Source organism: Salmo trutta, chromosome 26 (genome assembly GCF_901001165.1).
Source record: "Salmo trutta chromosome 26, fSalTru1.1, whole genome shotgun sequence".
In the NCBI taxonomy this organism is placed as follows: Eukaryota; Metazoa; Chordata; class Actinopteri; order Salmoniformes; family Salmonidae; genus Salmo; species Salmo trutta.
The window spans coordinates 25,437,779-25,462,801 of NC_042982.1; the positions used below are offsets into that span (position 1 = coordinate 25,437,779).

General features: G+C 41.3%; 1 protein-coding gene across 1 annotated transcript in view; it reads right to left on the reverse strand.

Moving 5' to 3' along the window:
- The window catches only part of LOC115163530 (CXADR-like membrane protein), an 85,747-nt gene extending 62,594 nt beyond the window's left edge, over nt 1-23,153 (reverse strand). The window contains exon 1 of the mRNA XM_029715510.1: nt 22,549-23,153. Within this exon, the coding sequence (XP_029571370.1) occupies nt 22,549-22,654 (106 nt within the window). The 5' untranslated portion in view covers nt 22,655-23,153. The remainder of the gene's footprint in view (nt 1-22,548) is intronic.
- Between the last annotated feature and the right edge of the window lie 1,870 nt (nt 23,154-25,023).

The window sequence follows — 25,023 nt, forward strand, 5'->3', positions numbered from 1 at the left end:
TTGCATTAGCGGTCACTTTTGATCATGTATTTTTCCGCTAATAGAACATTCACGCTTATAGCCTACTACCATGTACGCATTGTTGTGCTTCTAATGTGAAGAAATAGCATAATAGTTTTAAGCTAAACGTTCTGATCTGTTGCGTCAGCCACATTGCATAAAAAAGGTTATTTGATGCTAGTGGTTGTATTAATTTGGGATTTATCACATCCCACAACTGTCCTGGACTATGTTTGGAATATTTCTTTATTGCACTGAATATGTCAACTTTTGTACTATGGGGGATAGTACATTTACATTTTAGTAGACGCTCTTATCCAGAGCAACTTACAGTAGTGAATGCATACATTTCACACATTTCCCCCCCCCCATACTGGTCCCCCACGGGAATTGAACCCACAACCCTGGCGTTGCAAACACCATGCTCTACCAACTGAGCCACACGGGACCAGAGTAGATTGACATAGGTTAGTGATTTTGCTGTTCGTTAGGCCTACTCATCTTGTTGGCTGACGAAAAAGTAAATGTGGACAGTTCTTCCAATATCTTCAATGTGCACCTCGGAATTGTATAAGGACGTCCGCAGTTGCACCCCTGATGTGTTTGTCTTCACTTGTAGCCTGTGAGAAAGACCTGATCATGTGAAGGAGAGCCATGTGAGTGAGAGGTGCTTCGGATTGCGCAGCACACTCAGAGAGAAGGGCACAACACAGCACTCTGGGGCGCAAAAGGCATGGATTTTTTAGGGTGCATTATCAGGTGCTTGTCAAATTGTGAATGAGAGACTATTGAAGTGTGTACAGACTGCGCAAAAAACAAAGCAGAGCTCATGCAACTTTTTTCAAATCATCATTAGAGTCTCATCATGCAGCCTTACAATGTGTTAAAAATAAAATACATCTAAACATATAGCCCAACGTTTGTAGAACAACTAAAGTTACATTCATAACTCTAAATTAAGGATATAGGAGTACCTATTTCTTTGTTAACCGCTCAACACAGAATTGCTGCATGTGCGCATTTCCTCAAATCGTTTGGGGAAAATATTTATATTATTTTTCAGATTTGTTCAATTGTATTCCTCATACTATAAAATAATGCGACGGAATTATAAGCAAATCTTGTCTGCTAAATTAACTAGTGTAGCCCACAGCCATTTGGCATAACCACATCTGGACCTAACATAAGGACAACTCAGAGTATGCCATTGTTTTCTTCTGAAATAGACTACATTTTTTTCATATCATGCTTCTTTAGACCTGTCTAAAATAAATAATGGACTTATTGTGAAGGTGTAGACTATATTACATGGATTTATTATACTTTTTAAAATGGCTTGTAGGCTATGTGTGGAAGCCAGGAGATGCTAAATGTGTTCATGTTAATTAACGGTCAATTACCGTGAGACCGTCAGTTATTTGCTTGACAATCACCAGCGAAATTTTGTGACCGCCACAGCCTTATGTAGAACCTTCAGTGGAAAGGGTTAAACATGGAACCCAAAAATAGTTCTACCTGGAACCAAAAATCGTTCTTCAATGGAGACAGCCGAAGAACCCTTTTAGGTTCTAGATAGCACCTTTTTTTCCCAAGAGTGTAGATAGGGAAAATGTTCGTTTTTTTTTAAATTGGGTCCAGTAACCAAGGAGATGAGGCATGTCTTTATTCTCTATTTGCAATCCATTTAATCACATCTTCGTATTCTATATTCTAACCCAATGCCATTTAAAAAAAAATTATAACATAGCATACATTTGATGGTACAGTACTTCCCATCGCTGTACTTTTTGAGCATGGACTAGTCTAGAATACGCAGTCATCATTGCCAACTTTAATTATTTTAAGAGCATGATTTTGCAAACGTTGCAATTCCTCCTCCACAGCAACTCTAGAACCCAAACGGCAAATCATGCCAAATGCTAACACCCCAGATTTCCCTTTCTGAAATGACACAGACAATAAAATGATGTGTACTGTTAAAGACCTCACATTTAATATAAAAAAGACAAGCCGTGTCCGTCATGTTTTATTTGCTCCCAACTGAACCTTTGCTCCGAAATGAACAAATATTTGAAAAGGAAAATCTCATTCAGAAGCAAACTGTCCAGCACCAGCATGGGATACATTAAATGTGACAAAAACACAAAACCATGACAAGCATTTTAAACACAGTCCTAAGCCCAGTGTCTTCTCTGGTGGCGTAGTGAGCTACAGTTAGGCTGGATGAGGACCAAGGTAAAGAATCAAGGAGAGACACAGGAGGGGCAGAAGATGACTAAACAATGGAGTGAAAATGGTAGCATCTGCAGGAAATGTAAGTAGGAGCTTGGGCCATCCGGGAACAGGGAAGTAGATGGCATTAATTTGCCACTCCCCAGTGTACTGGAAGCCTCCTCAGACGCAGGAGCACAACCGTACCATGAGCCCCACGATCCCAGGGCAGGAGTGTGTGTGTGTGTGTGTGTCTGAGAGAAAGAGTGTGAATGTGTGTGTATTTCAGGCATGCAGAACAACAACCCCACATTACACTTTTATCAGAGCACAGGTCGTGGTGCTGCTGCCATCTCAGTCATGGGAAAACATAATGTGCCCTCTTTGGAAAGGCAATATCTGAAGCCTGTAAATGTAATGCTAATAGGTGTTTGGGCTGCATATTACATCGCTATTGCTGCACGGCACTATGCTACATGGTGGATAACATCAAACCATAGAGCTACACATCTGCATGGGCAGTATAGCGGAAAGGCTCCATTTCATCAACAAGTCAAGTCTAACGACTCGTAAAAGTAAAGGTGGTGATGCCATCTGTTCTAGAACAGTTTCACAGGAAGGGAGAAAAAAATGGCTTTTTCAGCAGGGAGGGCAATCTACTGTACACTCACCATGGTCTAACTCTAAGCCATGGGTGCCAAACATACATTCCATTATTTGTAAAAAAATACAAACAAAAATACAAAAACCAAATTGAAACTGTGTAGTTTCTTTATTGTGTCCAGCTCGTTAATATTCACCGAAATGAAAGCTAGACAGTCAGGGAGCATCAGAAATTTAAAAAACGATGGATAGAGGACCATTTTTTACTAATTCTGGCGGCGAGGAAATATAACCATATTTAAGCGCGCCCCTCCGGAACTCGTTAAAGACCAAATGAGGCCCCCGGGGCAAAATGAGTTTGACACCCCTGGCCTAAGCACCTGAATAAGTGACTTAATCTCCTATGCAAACATAAACTTCTTCCATTGAGTGCATCTCGCCTCTCAGTGTCTAAAGGTTGAGACACTGTTAGTGTGACACACTGCAGGCTAGTGTAATCAGCAGCATTACACACTTAATTGCAGGCAGCCTAGCGATTGATCAGCGATATCCAGTTTACAATGTTTTTGCTGTGGTATGAACAGCCAAATGCCTGGCATTGTCGCTTGATAATTATACCATCCATCATGACTCCTCTAGTACAAGATAAAAGCAAGCCACTACCGTGGGACCTAAATATTGCATTCTACAGTTAGTTGTACTGAATAGCAATAAAAGATCTGCAGTCGTGATGACCAATGCATTTATCCTTAGTTATAAATTAATCAGCATCAGTATACGTGTTTATCATATGAAGCCAGTTTCATGATTCTGATAAAATAATTGCAACCTATCTGAATTACAGGACGTTATGTATTGATCAATTAATTACAGACATAAAACAAAAGTATTGAACCATGAACAAACTTCAGATTTTAAAACCCCTCCAAATCAAATAGGGACAAATAGGGACTCAGGTAAGAAGACAAATGGTCCTCAAGGTGTTGTTGCTACATGCAGGTTACCCATTCCTTATTCCTTACTTTTAAATGCAATAATAAATGGTCACCAAATTCCCCCTGCAAACACCATCCATCTTTGGATCTTTTCCGGATGGAGTGGTGACGACCAATGGGGGTGAAGATTAATGCAAGAAGAACAGGAGGCTGATTACTGGCACTTACGCTTGGGGGAGAGCAGCAAGAGGGAAATGGAGTGAGACAATGGAGCACGCGGGTTCAGAACACCTAATGGAGTGGCCTGCTAGCAGAGCTAATAGACTGTTTCAAATTGAAAGGAACAGCGGGCGTCTAAATAGTCAGATGAGGAACATTTCCCCCGTTCACTCAGTTGGCTCCCATTCCACAAAAAGAGAGAGAAAAAACAACAGGGTTGCCATTGCCTTGTGAAATATGCTTTTGCATCATGGGCTGATATTTTAAAAAAAAATCTGTAATCACTTTCTGTAATTAAATTACTTCTTAACGTCATATGTGGGAGAAGAAGTCAATCCTTCGTTAGGGCTGTTACGGTGATCGTATTACCGCCACACCGGCGTTCACGGGTCATAACGGTAGTCAAATTCCACGTGACCGATTAGTCAGGGTAATTAGGCATCTCCAAGCTCTGATGCTGCTGATGGTCGTTAGTAAGCTACCAAACTTGCTAACTGTCTGGTATTCAGCACTCTATTGTCCCTCTAATCACTCTGACATCAATGCAAATGTAATCCAAAATCGAATCAAACCCTTCATGAGAGCCCATGAGCTCATGTTGCGCAACATTAGGCTGTGCAATTGCGTGAGTGATGGCCTCTATTAAAAAGAGAATTATCCCATCAGCGTTCTATAGGCTAAGCCTACTATATTTATTTCTCAACTTTCCTAATATTAAGCACATTGCTTCACGTTACAACAGACTGGAATGAAAATGAACCACTGGAATAGCGTCCTCCATTCGCTATTTAAGTGCATAGATGACATGTCTTTCCCCTGCCCCTGTTTCGATACAGGTGCTTGATAATGGTCCACTATAAATCAAAACAAATTTCACACATATATTATTTAGTATATGCAAAGACAAGATTAAATCAAGAATAGTCTGATGGGTGACAATATTAGCACTTAAGTAGCGAAGAAAAACTCGTCCCGCGGCTGAATCTAGCTGATAATCCCTATCATAGAGTGCTTTATAGTGAGAACCTATTCCTCTGAAAGCAATATTCCCAAAAGATTCAGATCTTCAGTCATATCAAGCATTTTGAACATCAAAGCCTCTATTTGGACATAATAATCAATTAGTCCCTACAGAATTTTTGGTGGCAAAATCAACAATTCCCTGCATATTTTGCAAGGGCTTGCACATTTGACGAATAACATAAAACAGTCAAATCACAACTCATCATCTCAGCCTTGCAGCGTGATCACCTCAGCTCAAGCTAATGGTCGTTCAGGTGACAGGGGGCTAGAGCATTTGACACAGAGGAAACGCTTACTACAGCCTCTGAGAAAAAGAAGCTTTGGCCAATTTCAGTCATGGAACGAACATACAGAATGACAATTCCATTATTTTCAATGGAGGCAAACCACATCTAAAATACATTGTTAAGCACTTGTTATTCTTTTCGTGTCATTGATGTAAGCAGTATGCTAAGCTGCTTGAAATTGAAAGATACCTTTGGTACAGGGATTTTTTTGGGGGGGGTTGAAGCTATTTAATTTCCTGTACTCGCGTCGGATCACTCAGCCTCTCTGAAAACAGATATACCTAGTTTCCAAAGAGAGAACACAGATCAAAAGCATGTTCTGCTCAGAGTAGACAAGCGTGCCAGCCTTATTCTGGGCTGCCAGTTTTCACTTAGGCAGAGCATGCTTGAGAGAAGCAAAACAGAGCAGTGAGCTTGGAATGATAGCATCCCAACAATGAATGATGATAATGGAATCATTTTAAATGGTATTCAAAAGAAGTGTTGATTTTGATCAATCTCTATTCACTTGACCCATACACTAGGTATCAATTGACCCATACACTAGGTATCAATTGACCCATACACTAAGGTATCAATTGAAAGATGTGGTTAAAGTTCAACAGTGTCAAGCACTGATGTGCAACAATATCATAGCAAGGGATCTGAAACACCACAATCAGTCAATAGGAAATACTCTTGGGTAAAGTATATATATTTTTTACAATATTGGTAAACATTTTACAAATAGGGAGGTTCAGGATCCCCGTAAGACATAATACTATTATAATAGTATTATAATACTATGATAATAGTAAAATGGAGGGATGTATTGCAAAAGGAAATAGCAAAATGGCATTATCTCTGGACATCAGAGGGTTGGAGTTAAGATCAGAATGAATGGTGGATTGGCCACTGTGGGTTGACAACTCCCTTGTGTCCTCCTCCCAGAGTGCTAAGAACCTTGGCGTGATCCTGGACAACACCCTGTCGTTCTCCACTAACATCAAGGCGGTGACCCGATCCTGTAGGTTCATGCTCTACAACATTCGCAGAGTACGACCCTGCCTCACACAGGAAGCGGCGCAGGTCCTAATCCAGGCACTTGTCATCTCCCGTCTGGATTACTGCAACTCGCTGTTGGCTGGGCTCCCTGCCTGTGCCATCAAACCCCTACAACTCATCCAGAACGCCGCAGCCCGTCTGGTGTTCAACCTTCCCAAGTTCTCTCACGTCACCCCGCTCCTCCACTCTCTCCACTGGCTTCCAGTTGAAGCTCGCATCCGCTACAAGACCATGGTGCTTGCCTACGGAGCTGTGAGGGGAACGGCACCTCCGTACCTTCAGACTCTGATCAGGCCCTACACCCAAACAAGGGCACTGCGTTCATCCACCTCTGGCCTGCTCGCCTCCCTACCTCTGAGGAAGCACAGTTCCCGCTCAGCCCAGTCAAAACTGTTCGTGCTCTGGCACCCCAATGGTGGAACAAGCTCCCTCACGATGCCAGGACAGCGGAGTCAATCACCACCTTCCGGAGACACCTGAAACCCCACCTCTTTAAGGAATACCTGGGATAGGATAAAGTAATCCTTCTACCCCCCCCCCCTTTAAAAGATTTAGATGCACTATTGTAAAGTGGTTGTTCTACTGGATATTATAGGTGAATGCACCAATTTGTAAGTCGCTCTGGATAAGAGCGTCTGCTAAATGACTTAAATGTAAATGTAATGTAAATGGGTGAATTTACAGAAAGACGAAATTAGAAATATATGTACAATTATTTAAGTAGATGTACCGTACATGTAAGAGAAAATAACTACAAGTAGCAGTAGAAGTATTGTTGTCCATTAGTTTATTCCAATCAGGGTAGGGATGGTAGGGTAGAGGGAAAAAATATAGAGAAAAAAGATTGAAAAAATAGGGATTAGAAATTATGCAAACAATTAAATTGATAGAACCCACAATCTATCCGCAATTTAAAAATATCATACCAGAACTTTAGTGAGGTGAATCACCGCAAGGCAGCACCATGCCCTTTGTAGTTCGGGCAGAAAACATCAGTATTTGTCTTGTTCACCCTCAGATCTCTGCGTCCAATCAGAGACCCTCATCAAACTGTTTATGTTCACTAGCGGCAAAGCTTTTCTGAAAAGAAGCAATAATTGTCCTTGCTCCATTGACGTTCATGGTTATTTACTGCAAATAGTGCAGAAATCCAAACCTTTGCTCGTAAATGACCATGGCGGCAGAGATTAGAGAAAGCCGCAGGGCACTCTTATGTTTGAACCCCATTTATGAACCTAAAATGGAAGGTCTGCAATGCTTGATAGATAACATAGAAAGAAGAGCTTGGTATTCAAGAATGAATGTAGCCTACTGTACTATACATGTGGCTTGAGTTAACTTAAATCTGACCCTCTCCAGAACATCTGTCAAAAGTTAGCCGTAAAGTGAAATAGGCAGTTCCTGTTCATGTGTTCCAAAATAATCTGGAAGTCATTTTGTCAGTGAAGGTTAAAAAGCGGCTGAGATTTATAGGGCAGAAAACAACACAAACCCAGTACTGTTTTTTATTTAACTAGGCAAGTCAGTTAAGAACAAACTCTAGGAACAGTGGGTTAACTGTCTTGTTCAGAACAACAGATTTTTACCTTGTCAGCTCAGGGATTTGATCTAGCAAACTTCTGGTTATTGGCCCAATGCTCTAACCACTAGGCTACCTGCCACCCTCTCACCACAAAGCTACCTGTCCAGACGTTTGTGGCCCATGTCAATGCTACATCATATTTCCAATGAAGACTGTATATTGAGTCAGACCTTTTGAAAAAACATTGATCAATGGTGAAATTGATGTCCAACATCAATGTAGTGTATTGATGCAAATTAGATGGTGAGAGACAGTTAAAATAGGCAGGATTTAGAAAAAGAGAGCGGAAATCTGTCATGCTGAAATGTACAATTTCATCCCACCAGAATGACCTTTACTTGTACCGAGGATGTCTTTGACTGTAAAAAAAATACACACAGTGGATATGTTCCACAGAGAGAGCAAGAACAGGTATAAAACAGGCACTATTTCACCTAAAGTCGCTCTCATTCAAAACACAGAAGTAGGACCTGGATTCAATCAGATCAAGCGCTAACCAACGTTAACCAGAATTGGCAGGATCTACATAGCTGATGTTTTGATGATGTTGGAGGTGTAACTGGGGTATGAGCTGACAAATCGTGGAGCGGCTGCTCTTGTGTGTCACAAACCACTCCCTTCCTTATTATCCCTACTGCATTAGAAGTTCAAAATGGCGCTAGAAAGTGTAGGCTCTATCAATGGTAGAAATAATGACTGATAAAAATGTCAAACCATTGATGTTAGACTAATGCATGTTTTTATGTTCATTTGGATGTGGGGATTTATGCCTATAAATTAATTTGAGTGTATGAACTTGTAAAGCGGCTGCATGAACTTCTAGTCGGGTGTGGATCACTGCCATTGCATCCAATGGCAGTGATCCGCAATAGCCTTAACTGGCCTTAACCCACAGAGCTGCTTGTGGATTTGACAGCTCTAACAAAGTTCCACCTCTGACACTGTCAAAACAAACACTATGCGGATGTCGGCTAAAGCGGATCTGATTGAATTGGGCCCTAGGCTTGCTCTGGATGGAAAAACCTTCCTAAAAGCACCTCAATTAATGAAACAATGTTCTTTCAGCAGAAAAAAATGAAAAGCGTATTAGCCAGAAAAAAGGCCAAAGGAATCAAGTAACACATAACTCATCTAGAAAAACTGCAAGAAAAGCTAATCAGTGTTTGTTAGCAATATGGGTGTATAGTTCTAGTAGTAACAGACCTTTGTGCTCTTTCATCTTCTCATTAGGCTGATCATTAGATGTGTGCTCACATGTCTTCTAAAAGGTTCTTCCATCCTTTGTGTATCTCTGCAGCCAAGAGCTTGAAATATTTGGATTCACTATTATTTAATGTTTTGCCAAAGGAAAACAAAGCCTTGGAGGTAAATCATATCTGTTCTCTCTTTGCTCTTGATGCCAAAGGTGCAAGTCATTCATAGTGTGCTTTCTGTTTGTATTACGGCGACTTCCAACAGGATTAATAAGTCAAACAATCAAGATCATTTCCTCCCTCAAACACCACAAGAATGTCCAAAGCACTGTCCAGCCAAGAGTCCAGGCCAAGCGTGTTAAATACCATGTGATTTTTGTCCCACAAATTCAAAACTGCCAAGTGAAACCCAACCCTACAAACCAAAACAACCTCCAAGTAGAAAATGTAGGCTTTATGGAAAATGTATGTCAAGTCATGTTGATGAAAATCAGTATCTAGGGCTGAAGCATTTCAGATTGTGCAATGTAAAGAAATGTAAAGGTAATTTCCGATTGAGCCGACATATGCAGCGGGAATGCAGTCTCTGCTAACGCGGGAACATTATCTTTAAATTTCAATCATGCTGTAACGCTGAACTTCTGCGATACGCATTAGATGGTGGCAGAGAAGAAGGCTGATGTTTTACGTGTTCCTATCCAATTGTGTTTTTTTGTTTGTTTCTTTGCATTGTTTATAACTTATTTTTTACTTATTTTGTACATAATGTTGCTGCTACCGTCTCCTATGACAGAAAATAACTTCTGGACATCAGAACTGCGATTACTCATCACGAACTGGCAGAATCCTTTTTTTCCATTAACCTCTTACATCTAGACGTTCCGCTAGCGGAACACCTGCTCCAATAGCCAATGATGGGCGTGGCGTGAATTACAAATTCCTCAAAAATACAAAAACTTCAATTTTTCAAACATATGACTATTTTACACCATTTTAAAGACAAGCCTCTCCTTTATCTAACCACACTGTCCGATTTCAAAAAGGCTTTACAACGAAAGCAAAACATTAGATTATGTCAGCAGAGTACCCAGCCAGAAAATAATCAGACACCCATTTTTCAAGCTAGCATATAATGTCACATAAATCCAAACCACAGCTAAATGCAGCACTAACCTTTGATGATCTTCATCAGATGACACACCTAGGACCTTATGTTATACAATACATGCATGTTTTGTTCAATCAAGTTCATATTTATATCAAAAACCAGCTTTTTACATTAGCATGTGACGTTCAGAACTAGCATACCCCCCGCAAACTTCCGGTGAATTTACTAAATTACTCACGATAAACATTTACAAAAAACATAACAATTATTTTAAGAATTATAGATACAGAACTCCTCTATGCACTCGCTATGTCCGATTTTAAAATAGCTTTTTGGTGAAAGCACATTTTGCAATATTCTCAGTAGATAGCCCAGCCATCACAGCTAGCTATTTAGACACCCAGCAAGTTTAGCACTCACCAAAGTCAAATTTACTATAAGAAAAATGTTATTACCTTTGCTGTTCTTCGTCAGAATGCACTCCCAGGACTTCTACTTCAATAACAAATGTTGGTTTGGTCCCAAATAATCCATAGTTATATCCAAACAGCGGCGTTTTGTTCGTGCGTTCAAGACACTATCCGAATGGTAAAGAAGGGTGACGAGCACGACGCATTTCGTGACAAAAAATGTCTAAATATTCCATTACCGTACTTCGAAGCATGTCAACCGCTGTTTAAAATCAATTTTTATGCAATTTTTCTCGTAAAAAAGCGATAATATTCCGACCGGGAGTGGTGGTTTTCGTTCAAAGAGAGAGAGAAAGTAAACATGGAGTCGACTCGTGCACGAGCCTTAGTCTCATAGTACTCTGACTGGCCACTATCCAAACGCGCTAATGTTTTTCAGCACTTTAATAATGTGTAAAATATTGTTATTTTCTAAACAAAGCGATTATTGTTATTATTAATTTAGAATGTTATACACGCCCATTGGATATTCTCACAGATATATTATTAACCCTGTTATTAGCAGGACAATATATATTGGTCATGGCTCCGGAGTGGCGCACAATGGGACTGCCTTGCAGTTCTTCAGCTGTATCCACTGAAAGCGCGCAAGGTTCAAGGCACGAGGGCAGGGGGCACGGAATGGGCCGCAGAGCTGCGCACAGAAGACCGACCTAGCCATGGGGAAGGGAGGAGCAGGAAGGGGTTCTGCACGTTCAAACTCAAACAATGTAACTAATAATGACATCTTCATGCTTTCATTAATAAAATAATGACAAAAATACTCTTTCAACTTTACGATGTTTATTTAGTTATGGATCCATAACAAATTACTATGGGAATAAATATCACTGAATTACAGAAATATCCTCCAATCTTCCAATCCTTTATATGTAATTATTGGCGGAGAGTCACGTCATATTTTTCGATATACTGTAGGCCTACCGTAGGCGACATGAGTCTCACTAATGTTGAGTAATGTGCTTTTAAAAGTGGCGCAGGTCTTATTTATTTAAAGAGCATATTGAAGTTAGAGGCAATAGGATTTGAAGCAAAAGCCTACAACTATTTTAGCACCGCTCTGAGACAAGCATGGGGACTGGTCTAGATAAATCATTGAGATTTTTATTTTCACTTAATCTCCACTTGGGCATTGGTTAGACTAGAATTAGAGTGCAGAAATATTATGCTCTTAGTGTAACCTTTATTTAACTAGGCAAGTCAGTTAAGAACAAATTCTTATTTACAAGGACAGCCTATTCCTTCCTCCCCGTCAGGGAATTGAACCCCAGTCTCCCGCGTGCCCTACGGGCGCTACATGGGGATTCCGTACTGTACTCCCGACATCACGTTGTACAGCGCCATATTTTCCGTTCCATCCTAACAGAAACCCAGAGGGTTTTTGTTATTCTTGGAATAGAAACACCATAATATTAATCAAATTAATTAAGCAAGTACCAGTCAAAATTTTGGACACACCTACTCATTCCAGGGTTTTTCTTTATTTTTAATATTTCCTACATTGTACCACAACTATGAAATAACACATATGGAATCAATTAAGAACAAATTCTTAAGTTACAAGGACAGCCTACTTCTTCATCCCCGTTGGGAAATTGAACCCCGCTTGCCCGCATTCTCTAGTACAGCCATTATTGAAGGCTATCAAATGCCAAAGATGCTCTTTGGTGGTCAAACAAGCACTAACTAGCATTAATGGTACCAGTGGTTCACACTTAAATAACGTGCCATAGAATTCTGCGGCACCATTGCAAACTGTGCCGCAGTACGCTGCAACTTTTAAAGGAGGAACCACTGTACGTACATACCCAAACCAGAAGCCGTGGATTACAGGCAACATCCGCACTGAGCTAAAGGCTAGAGCTGCCGCTTTCAAGGAGCGGGACTCTAACCCGGAAGCTTATAAGAAATCCCGCTATGCTGTCAATACAGGACTAAGATCAAATCGTACTACACCGGCTCTGGCGCTAGTCATTACAGACTACAAAGGGAAGCACAGCCGAGGGCTTCCCAGTGACACGAGCCTACCAGACGAGATAAACTACTTCTATGCTCGCTTCAAGGAAAATAACACTGAAACATGCATGAGAGCACCAGCTGTTCCGGACAACTGTGTGATCACGCTCTCCGCAGCCGATGTGAGTAAGACTATAAAACAGGTCAACATTCACAAGGCCGCAGGGCCAGACGGATTACCAAGACACGTACTGCAAGCATGCGCTGACCAACTGGCAAGCGTCTTCACTGACATTTTCAACCTCTCCATGTCCGAGTCTGTAATACCAACATGTTTTTATAAGCAGACCACCATTGTCCCTGTGCCCAAGAACACTAAGGTAACCTGCTGTCACGGTTGTCGTCGGTGAAGGAGGACCAAAACGCAGCAGGTATGTGTATGCTCATCTTGCTTTTAATAAATACAAAATGAACACCAAAATAACAAAGAATGAACGATCAACAAAAACAGTCTGGTAAGGCACAAGGCTAAACACAGAACAATCACCCACGAATCACAAACACAAACACACCCCAATATATGGGACTCTCAATCAAAGGCAAAGAGAAAACACCTGCCTTCAGTTGAGAGTCCCAACCCCAATTAATCACCCATAGACATACACTCACTAGATTCCACATAGACATACATAAACCTAGACCATAAACCAAAACCCCGGAAATACTAAATCAAACACCCTTTAAACAAACACACCACCCTGAACCACATAAAACAAATACCCTCTGCCACGTCCTGACCAAACTACAATACTAATTAACCCTTATACTGGCCAGGACGTGACACCTGCCTAAATTACTACCGACCCGCAGCACTCATGTCTGTAGCCATGAAGTGCTTTGAAAGGCTGGTCATGGCTCACATCAACACCATTATCCCAGAAACCCTAGACCCACTCTGATTTGCATACCACCCTAACAGATCCACAGATGATGCAATCTCTATTGCACTCCACACTGCCCTTTCCCACCTGGACAAAAGGAGCATCTATGTGAGAATGCTATTCATCGACTACAGCTCAACATTCAACACCATAGTGCCCTCAAAGCTCATCAATAAGCTAAGGACACTGGGACTAAAGACCTCCCTTTGCAACTGGATCCTGGACTTCCTGATGGGCCGTCCGCAGGTGGTAAGAGTAGGTAACAATACATCCGCCCACACTGATCCTCAACACAGGGGCCCCACAGAGGTGCGTGTTCAGTTACCTCCTGCACGGCCAAGTACGACTCCAGCACCATCATTAAGGTTGCCGATGACACAACAGTGGTAGGCTTGATCACCAACAACGACGAGACAGCCTATAGGGAGGAGGTCAGAGACCTGGCTGTGTGGTGCCAGGACAACAACCTCTCCCTCAATGTGATCAAGACAAAGGAGATTATTGTGGACTACAGGAAAAAGAGAACCAAGCACGCCCCCATTCTCATCAACAGGGCTGTAGTGGAGCAGGTTGAGAGCTTCAAGTTCCTTGGTGTCCACATCACCAACAAACTAACACGGTCCAAGCACATCAAGGCAGTCGTAAAGTGGGCATGACAAAGCCTATTCCCCCTCAGGAGACTGAAAAGATTTGGCATGGGTCCTCAGATTCTCAAAAGGTTCTACAGTAAATGTTGTGGATCTTAATGTTTTTCCTCATAATCCTGGACTATCGGACCACCATTTTATTATGTTTGCAATCGCAACAAATAATCTGCTTAGACCCCAAACAAGGATCATCAAAAGCCATGTTATTCCAACTAAACTACTGAAAGAGCTGCTTCCTGTGCTTGGCCCTCCTATGTTGAACATAATAAACGGCTCTCTATCCACCGGATGTGTACCAAACTCACTAAAAGTGGCAGTAATAAAGCTTCTCTTGAAAAAGCCAAAACGTGACCCAGAAAATATAAAAAACTATTGGCCTATATTGAATCTCCCATTCCTCTCAGAAATGTTTGAAAAGCTGTTGCGCAGCAACTCACTGCCTTCCTGAAGACCAACAATGTATATAAAACACTTCAGTCTTGTTTTAGACCCAATCATAGCACTGAGACTGCACTTGTGAAGGTGCTAAATGACCTTTTAATGGCGTCAGATCGAGGCTCTGCATCTGTCCTCGTGCTCCTAGACCTTAGTGCTGTTTTTGATACTATCAATCACCACATTCTTTTGAAGAGATTGGAACCCAAATTGGTCTACACGGACAGGGTCTGGTCTGGTTTAGATCTTATCTGTCGGAAAGATATCAGTTTGTCTCTGTAGATGGTTTGTCCTCTGACAAATCAACTGTAAATGTCGGTGTTCCTAGAGGCTCCGTTTTTGGACCACTATTGTTTTCACTATATATTTTACCTCTTGGTGATATCATTCGGAAACATAATGTTAACTTTTACTGCTATGCGGACGACACACAGCTGTACATTTCGTTGAAACATGGTGAAGCCCCAAAATTGCCCTCCCTGGAAGCCTGTGTTTCAGACATAAGGAAGTGGATGGCAGCAAATGTTCTACTTTTAGAAGATCTCAAAAGATGCTAGTTCTAGGTGCCAAGAAACAAAGAGATCTTCTGTTGAATCTGACAATTAATCTTGATGGTTGTACAGTTGTCTCAAATAAAACTGTGAAGGACCTCAGCGTTACTCTGGACCCTGATCTCGCTTTTGATGAACATATCAAGAATATTTCAAGGATAGCTTTTTTCCATCTACGTAACATTGCAAAAATCAGAAACTTTCTGTCCAAAAATGATACAGAAAAATGGATCCATGCTTTTGTCACTTATAGGTTAGACTACTGCAATTCTCTACTTTCCGGCTACCCGGATAAAGCACTGAATAAACTTCAGCTAGTGCTAAACACGGCTGCTAGAATCTTGACTAGAACCAAAAAATATGATCATATTACTCCAATGCTATCCTCTCTACACTGGCTTCCTGTTAAGGCTAGGGCTGATTTCATTGTTTTACTGTTAACCTGTTCGGGCTAGGGGGCAGTATTTTCACGGCCGGATAAAAAACGTACCCGATTTAAACTGGTTACTACTCTTGGCCAGAAACAAGAATATGCATATAATTAGTAGATTTGGATAGAAAACACTCCAAAGTTTCTAAAACTGTTTGAATGGTGTCTGTGACTGTAACAGAACTCATATGGCAGGCCAAAACCTGAGAAGATTCCATGCAGGAAGTGCCCTGTCTGACAATTTGTTGTCATTCTGTTGCATCTCTATCAACATTACAGCATCTGTGCTGTTACGTGACACTTTCTAAGGCTTCCATTGGCTCTCTAAAGCGTTCAGAAAGCGGAATGACGTGTCTCCTGTCACTGGGCAAAGTACAGCAGCAGAGTTTGTAAGTGGCCTGCCTGGGGACAGTGAGACTGAGATGCACATTCACAAGACTTCTCCATTTTTTTCTTTCAGTCTTTGAATGAATACAACATTGTCCGGTTGGAATATTATCACTATTTTACGAGAAAAATAGCATAAAAATTGATTTTAAACAGCGTTTGACATGCTTCTAAGTACGGTAATGGAATATTTTGACATTTTTTGTCACGAAATGCACTCGCGCGTTACCCTTCGGATACTGACCTGAACGCACGAACAAAACGGAGGTATTTGGATAGAACTATGGATTATTTGGAACCAAAACAACATTTGTTGTTGAAGTAGAAGTCCTGGGAGTGCATTCTGACGAAGAACAGTAAAGGTAATCAAATTTTTCTAATAGTAATTCTGAGTTTAGGTTGCCCCAAACTCGGTGGGTGTCAAATTAGCTAGCCTGTAATGGCCGAGCTATGTACTCAGAATATTGCAAAATGTGCTTTCGCCGAAAAGCTATTTTAAAATCTGACATAGCGTTTGCATAAAGGAGTTCTGTATCTATAATTCTTATAATAATTGTTATGTATTTTGTCAACGTTTATCATGAGTAATTTAGTAAATTCACAGGAAGTTTTCGGTTCAGAAAATCACATGCTAATGTAAAAAGCTGGTTTTTGATATAAATATGAACTTGATTGAACAAAACATGCATGTATTGTATAACATAATGTCCTAGGAGTGTCATCTGTGGTTTTGGTTTTTGTGACATATATGCTTGCTTTGAAAATGGCTGTGTGATTATTTTTGGCAGGGTACTCTCCTGACATAATCTAATGTTTTGCTTTCACTGTAAAGCCTTTTTAAAATCGGACAATGTGGTTAGATTAACGAGAGTCTTATCTTTAAAATGGTGTAAAATAGTCATATGTTTGAGAAATTGAAGTTATAGCATTTTTGAGGTATTTGTATTTCGCGCCACGCGATTCCACTGGCTGTTGACTAGGGTGGGACGCTAACGTCCCACTGGCCCAGAGAGGTTAACCTACAAAGCATTACATGGGCTTGTTCCTACCTATCTTTCCGAATTGCTCCTGCCGAACATTCCTTCACGTGCGCTACGGTCACAAGACGCAGGCCTCCTTACTGTCCCTAGAATTTCTACGCAAACAGCTGGAGGCAGAGCTTTCTCCTATAGAGCTCAATTTTTATGGAATGGTCTGCCTATCCGTGTGAGAGATGCAGACTCTGTCTCGACCTTTAAGTCTTTATTGAAGACTCATCTCTTCAGTAGGTCCAATGACTGAGTGTAGTCTGGCCCAGGATTGTGAAGGTGAACGGAAAGGCACTGGAGCAACGAACCGCCCTTGCTGTCTCTGCCTGGCCGGTTCCCCTCTCTCCACTGGGATTCTCTGCCTGAAACCCTATTACAGGGGCTGAGTCACTGGCTTACTGGTGCTCTTCCTGGCCGTGCCTAGGAGGGGTGCGTCACTTGAGTGGGTTGAGTCACTGATGTGATCTTCTTGTCCCCCCCTTGGGTTCGTGCCATGGGGGAGATCTTTGTAGGCTATACTCGGCCTTGTCTCAGGATAGTAAGTTGGTGGTTGAAGATATCCCTCTAGTGGTGTGGGGGCTGTGCTTTGGTAAAGTGGGTGGGGTTATATAATGCCTGTTTGGCCCTGTCAGGGGGTATCATCGGACGGGGCCACAGTGTTTCCCGACTCCTCCTGTCTCAGCCTCCAGTATTTATGCTGCAATAGTTTATGTGTCGTGGGGCTAGGGTCAGTCTGTTATAACTGGAGTATTTCTCCTGTCTTATCCGGTGTCCAGTGTGAATTTAAGTATGCTCTTTCTAATTCTCTCCCTCTCTTTTTCTCTCTATCGCTTTTTCTCTCTTTCTTTCTTTCTTTCTTTCTTTCTTTCTTTCTCTCTCTCTGAGGACCTGAGCCCTAGGACCTGGCCTGATGATTCCTTGGTGTCCCCAGTCCACCTGGTCATGCTGCTGCTCCAGTTTCAACTGTTCTGCCTGGGGCTATGGAACCCTGACCTATTCACTGGACGTGCTACCTTGTCCCAGACCTGCTGTTTTCAACTCTCTAGAGACAGCAAGAGTGGTAGAGATACTCTGAATGATCAGCTATGAAAAGCCAACTGACATTTACTCCTGAGGTGCTGACCTGTTACTGTGATTATTATTATTTGACCATGCTACTTGTTACATTTATTTCTTCTTCTTCTTCTTCTTCTTCTTTCTTTCTTTTTTTACCTGCATTGTTGGTTAGGGGCTCGTAAGTAAGCGTTTCACTGTAAGGTCTACACCTGTTGTATTCGGCGCATGTGACTAATAACATCTGATTTGATTGAATACAGCTGTCACGACTTCTGCCGAAGTCGATCCCTCTCCTTGTTTGGCCGGTGTTCGTCGGTCGACGTCGCCGGTCTTCTGGCCATCGCCGATCCATTTTTCCATTGTTTTTGTATTGTTTTCCCACACACCTGGTTTTCATTTCCCTCATTATGTGTTGTTTATTTAACCCTCTGTTGTTAACCCCCCCATGTCTTTGTGTGGTATTGTTATTTTGTAAGTGCTTGTGTACATTTGTTTGACTGGTGCACGTCGGGATATTGTGCCCATATTTTGTATTTCGTATGCCGGAGGTTTTTACTGTTAAACTGCTCCGGCTATTTACCAAGTTCTGCTCTCCTGCGTCTGACTTCCCTGCCACCAGTTACGCACCCCTTACAACAGCCCCTAGTCGATGAATACTGACTAAGTATGCAATAACTAGAACTACAGCCTTAATGCTTTCTATGGTCATCTGATTTTTTTTTAAATGGCTGTGTGTTTGTATTAGTGTGAGATAGGGGGGGTTAGTATGTGTGGGAGTGTGATTCAGGAGCAAACACATCGAGATGTCACTTCATAACCTCTGGCTCTGGAGGCTCCTGTCATCTCCACATTTGAGAGATCCTTTGTCCACCCCTGGAGACTTGCTAAATATAGAACGGGAACAGAAACCCATTTTAAACCTAGTATCTATCTCCATACATAGCGAATCAGATGAACAATGATTAGACTTGAGGATGTAACTCAAATAGTGCAGCATAGATGCAAGACTGCTAAATATCATAGCGCATAAGCTCCATTTGAAATGAGGGCGTTTGGGGGTTGGAAATGAATAACTCCAACGGAAAGGCTACTCTTTTTTTCCCATTACATTTCTGTCAAGTGAATTACAATCTGTTATTACTTCATGGACAGTCATTTAACATTTTCCATTCAATACCATATTTTGCTGAGGGAAGGACAGGCAGGCAATCCATCATTAAGCTCCACTACTTTGGTTTGGTTACTCTGGTTCTACTTCCAGCAGTTTTAAGGGCTTTACCACATTATTTGACCTTCTACTATTCTGTTCATTTTGTGATGTATGCCTTGATAAAGGCAGTTGAGGTTTTCCGTGGTGTTTAATTGTGGTACTTATCTATAAAGGGAACACTGGATATTACATCTCCCACAGATATTAAATTAAGAATGTCTCAGGACTTCCAAGGCCAAAGACAAATTAAAAGCAAATGAACTCTATTAATGAGTATTGATCATTCCATAATAGAATAAGCTCTTCTCTCTTAGCTCAGCCTCTGTGTTGATCTGTTCATAATTATAAGGGAAATTTCCTTCAACCTGGTTTGCCATTATGAAAGACCGCACAGAGGGATATGTAACCAATACATGTATGCCATCTGAAGATCACATCAGCACTACACTAATCTGCTAAATACAAACGATAATACACTACATGAACAAAAGTATGTGGACACCTGCTTGTCGAACATCTCATTCCAAAATAATGGAGTTGGTCCCTCTTTCCTGCTATAACAGAAGGCTTTCCACTAGATTTTGGAACATTGTTGCGGGGACTTTCTTCCATTTAGCCACAAGAGCATTAGTGAGGTCGGGCACTGATTTTGGGTGATTAGGCATGGCCTGCAGTCTAATTCATTGCAGTCTAATTCCAATTCATCCCAAAGGTGTTTGATGGGGTTGAGGTTAGGGCTCTGTACAGGTCAGTTAAGTTCTTCCACACTGATCTCGACAAACCATTTCTGTATGCATCTCGCTTTGTGCACGGGGGCATTGTCATGCTGAAACAGGAAAGGGCCTTCTACAAACTGTTGCCACAAAGTTGGAAGCACAGAATCATCTAGAAAGTCACTGTATGCTGTAGCGTTAAGATTTCCCTTCCCTGGAACTAAGGGGCCTGAACCATGAAAAATAGCTTTCCACTGCTCCGGTAATGCTCTGGAGCATTACACCACTCCAGCCGATACATGGCATTGAGCATGGTGATCTTAGGCTTGTCTGAGGCTGCTCAGCCATGGAAACCCATTTCATGAAGCTCCCGACGAACAGTTCTTGTGCTGACGTTGCTTCCAGAGGCAGTTTGGCACTCGGTAGTGAGTGTTGCAAACAAAGACAGATGATTTTTACACGCTACGTGCTTTAGCATTCGGCAGTCCCATTCTGTGAGCTTGTGTGGCCTACCTCTTTGCAGCTGAGCCGTTGTTGCTCCTAGATGTTTCCATTTCACAATAACAGCACTTACATTTGACCGGGGAAGCTCTAGCAGGGCAGAAATTTTACGAACTGAATTGTTGGAAAGCTGGCATCCTGTGATGGTGCCATGTTGAAAGTCACGGAGCTCTTCAGTAAGGCCATTCTACTGCCAATGTCCGTCTATTGAGATTGCATGGTTATGTGCTCGATTTTATAAACCTGTCAGCAACGGGGCTGGCTGAAATAGCCGAATCCACTAATATGAAGGGGTGTCCACATACTTTTGTATATATAGTGTACCAATTCCATCATACTCAACATAACCACCACCAAAACCACCACACCATCATCATCACCATCATCATCATCCTCACCACCACCATCATCACCACCACCATCATCATCACCACCATCATCATCATCATAATCATCATCCTCACCACCATCTTCACCATCATCACCACCACCACCATCATCATCACCACCATCATCGCCATCATCACCATAACCATCATCAACACCATCGTCATCATCACTGTCATCACCACCACCACCACCACCACCATCATCATCATCACCATCATCACCATCATCACCACCAGCTAACAAAATTAATAGCTGATAATATAGTTCACTAAAGCTATTATTGCATGTCTAGACTGTCAGCCCAGTGATCCCCAGCCTATAGGCTATAGAAAATGAACACAGTGGTTATATGATGATCATCATTATCCCGTTGACAGAGGGTATTAAAGTGCTATGGCGTGTCCCATCCTCAGTCCAACTTTTTAAGTCGGTCAATGGACGGCAACCCACATCATTTGTCTGCCTCACTCATACGCCTATCCTTGCAGGGCAGGCTACTGAGACCTCATTCAGGCATAGCTACTGTACTTTGAACATGTAAAGCTCTAGCTATGGTATTTCCTGAATTGTTAGAAACCTCACAGTGCAATTTAGACATTGTGAGGTTACTGCAAGAATTGTGAACATTGCATTGAATTTGGACAAAAGAAGACTTTAGGGCCCAATTTAACATCCAAATATATTACCAGAGGTCATGCATTTAATGTGCTATTGCAAATAAAAAGCACTGTATATAACAGGTCTAAGTTTGCTGGACACATTAGGCTACACACAGAAGGCTATAGCCAACAAACTGTCAATAGACATAACAATTGTTCTGGAATGCACCATCACAACGATGGACGGAATTGTTGTAATTTAACCAAAGGAGACAAGCCCGAGAATATTCATCGTTTGCTTTGCACCACTCTTACGAGCTCTGACCCCGACACACGCGGGCATGCGATATCCAGCTTCCTAATTCCTCTTAAGGGCACCAGCCGAGCCGCTCGCTCACCACCGGCCGTGATCTATTAGAAATATCTATGTTTGCCAATCAGCACATTAGTTTGTGATTCGGATTATATGTGGCGTGCCCTGTCTTTGTGCTTTCTGATAAGAAGCAGTTGTGTTTAATCTGTCATTAACAGACAATGAATAGCCTAGAATACACTCAGACAGTCTTTGTCCAGCACCAGTCAAGTGAATGCCTGTAGTGTAGCCTTTGTTGAGTGATCATTAACCCAGCTTTCAATTCACATTCACAAATCACACTGTGGGTTTCTTTTTTTAAACGAAGTTAACTTTTTTTCTTAACACAAATTCTTCCCTTGAATTAGCCTACTTATCGCAATTAAGTCTCATCTCATTCACTTTTTATTTTACATTACAAAATGGCTAATTTGTCGAAGTGATCTAGGCTATTCAAAAAGAACGTGAGATAAAAAGTATGAATAGTTTATATTACATCATTGGTAGGCTAATTTCGATATAATTCTGGATAAAATTAGGCACAATAGAGCGCTGTTAGCTATGGTACATTTTTGTGAACAATACAAAATGTATATAACTTCTCGATATAAATCATAATAATCCATTGATACTCTCCTATTAAATAACTAAATATTTGCGATTGGAAACTCACTTACCCAGAAACAAAGACCAAAATGTTGCAGACATCACGGCACCCGACACGACTGGAAATCCCATGAAACGAAGCTGGAAACAATGCGCTCCGGCTGCCTTAAAATACATGTGGGTGACCCAAGTGTACAGTCACAACGAAGTAGCACATCAGAAAAAGGAGAGATACATTAAATATAATCTACAATGAGCAGGGAACCAAGGACATCATATTTGAACACTCGAAATGTCAATGCATCCCTTCATTAAGGAATGCAGCTCTATATTATCGTAATTGCATCAGCCTGGCGTCAAATCAAAGTTCCCGTTATTTCTGTCTCGTCCGGGAAGCGTGCGTTCCTCAGGTTCCCTCTGTCTCCGTGGCTCTGAGCGGTCTTTTCCTATACCGTTGTCCCCTGCACTAGAACGTGAGGGGCAGAATCTGGATAGGTGGATGTTGCTGCATGCTGGACGGAGACCTCTAGAGTCTGAAGTGCTCACATCGCCTCGTATGACCACAAAGGCATCTTGGGCTGGTCTGACTGTGAGGTAGGCTACTTGATGGCCACTTCCTTAGCAGTGCAAAAAAAGGTTAACAATGTTTCCCCCTACAGATGTCTGCATGAAAATGTTTATGGAATAGGCTACTATTTTTCAGTGCTTTAAAGAAAATGTTAATGTTCTTGCATTATTTTTTACAATAGTGTATACTGTATCTTATCTGGAGAACCAATGGAATAAGTTGGGAGACAGCGCAGTGAAAAAGTAACACATGTTGGGAAAGATTGAAATGGAAAAATAATTGACTGGAATTCCTTATTTTTTTCAATATATACAGTACCAGTAAAAAGTTTTGACACACCTACTCATTCAAGGGTTTTTCTTTATTTTTTACTATTGTCTACATTGTAGAATAATAGTGAAGACATCAAAACTAATAAATAACACATATGGAATCATGTAGTAACCAAAAAAGTGTTAAACAAATCAAAATATATGTTTTATTTTATATTCTTCAAAGTAGCCACCCTTTTCCTTGATGACAACTTTGAACACTTTTGGCATTCTCTCAACCAGCTTCATGAGGTAGTCACCTGGAATGCATTTCAATTAATAAGTGTGCATTGTTAATTTCTTTCCTTCTTATTGCATTTGAGCCAATCAGTTGTGTTGTGACAAGATAGGGGTGGTATACAGAGGATAGCCCTATTTGGTAAAATACCACATCCCTATTATGGCAAGAACAGCTCAAATAAGCAAAGAGAAATGACAGTCCATCATTACTTTAAGACATGAAGGTCAGTAAATCCAGAAAATTTCAAGAACTTTGAAAGTTTCTTCAAGAGCAGTCGCAAAAACTATCAGGCGTTATGATGAAACTGGCACTCATGAGGATCGCTGCAGGAAAGGAAGACCCACAGTTACCTTTGCTGCAGAGGATAAATTCATTACAGTTAACTGCACCTCAGATTGTAGCCCAAATAAATGCTTCACAGAGTTCAAGTAACAGACACATCTCAACATCAACTGTTCAGAGGAGACTGCATGAATCAGGCCTTCGTGGTTGAATTGCTGCAAAGAAACCACTACCAAAGAACACCAATAATAAGAAGAGACTTGCTTGGGCCAAGAAACACGAGCAAAGGACATTAGACCAGTGAAAATCTGTCCTTTGGTCTGATGAGTCCAAATTGGAGATTTTTTGTTCCAACCACCGTGTCTTTGTGAGATGCAGAGAAGGTGAATGGATGATCTCCGCATGTGAGTCCCACTGTGAAACATGGAGGAGGAGATGTGATGGTGTGGGGGTGCTTTGCTGTTGACACTGTCAGTGATTTATTTAGAATTCAAGGCACACTTAACCAGCATGGCTACCACAGTATTCTGCAGCGATATGCCATCCCATCTGGTTTGTGCTTAGTAGGAATATCATTTGTTTTTCAACAGGACAAAGACCCAAAACACACCTCCAGGCTGTGTTAAGGCTATTTGACCAAGAAGGAGAGTGATGGAGTGCTGCATCAGATGACCTGGCCTCCACAATCACCTGACCTCAACTCAATTGAGATGGTTTGGGATGAGTTGGACCGCAGAGTGAAGGAAAAGCAGCCAGCAAGTGCTCAGAATATGTGGGAACTCCTTCAAGACTGTTGGAAAAGTGTTACAGGTGAAGCTGGTTTGAGAGAATGCCAAGAGTGTGCCAAGTTGTCATCAAGGCCAAGGGTGGCTACTTTGAAGAATCTCAAATCTAAAATATATTTTGATTTGTTTAGAAAAAAAATTGGTTACTACATGATTCCATATGTGTTATTTCATATTTTTGATGTCTTCAATATTATTCTACAATGTTGAAAATAGTAAAAATAAAGAAAAACCCTTGAATGAGTAGGCGTGTTCAAACGTTTGACTGGTACTGTATATTCAATGTACTGTATATTTGCATTTATAAACAATTACAACAAATGTCACTACTCAACACAACACAAGTTATGATATCATAA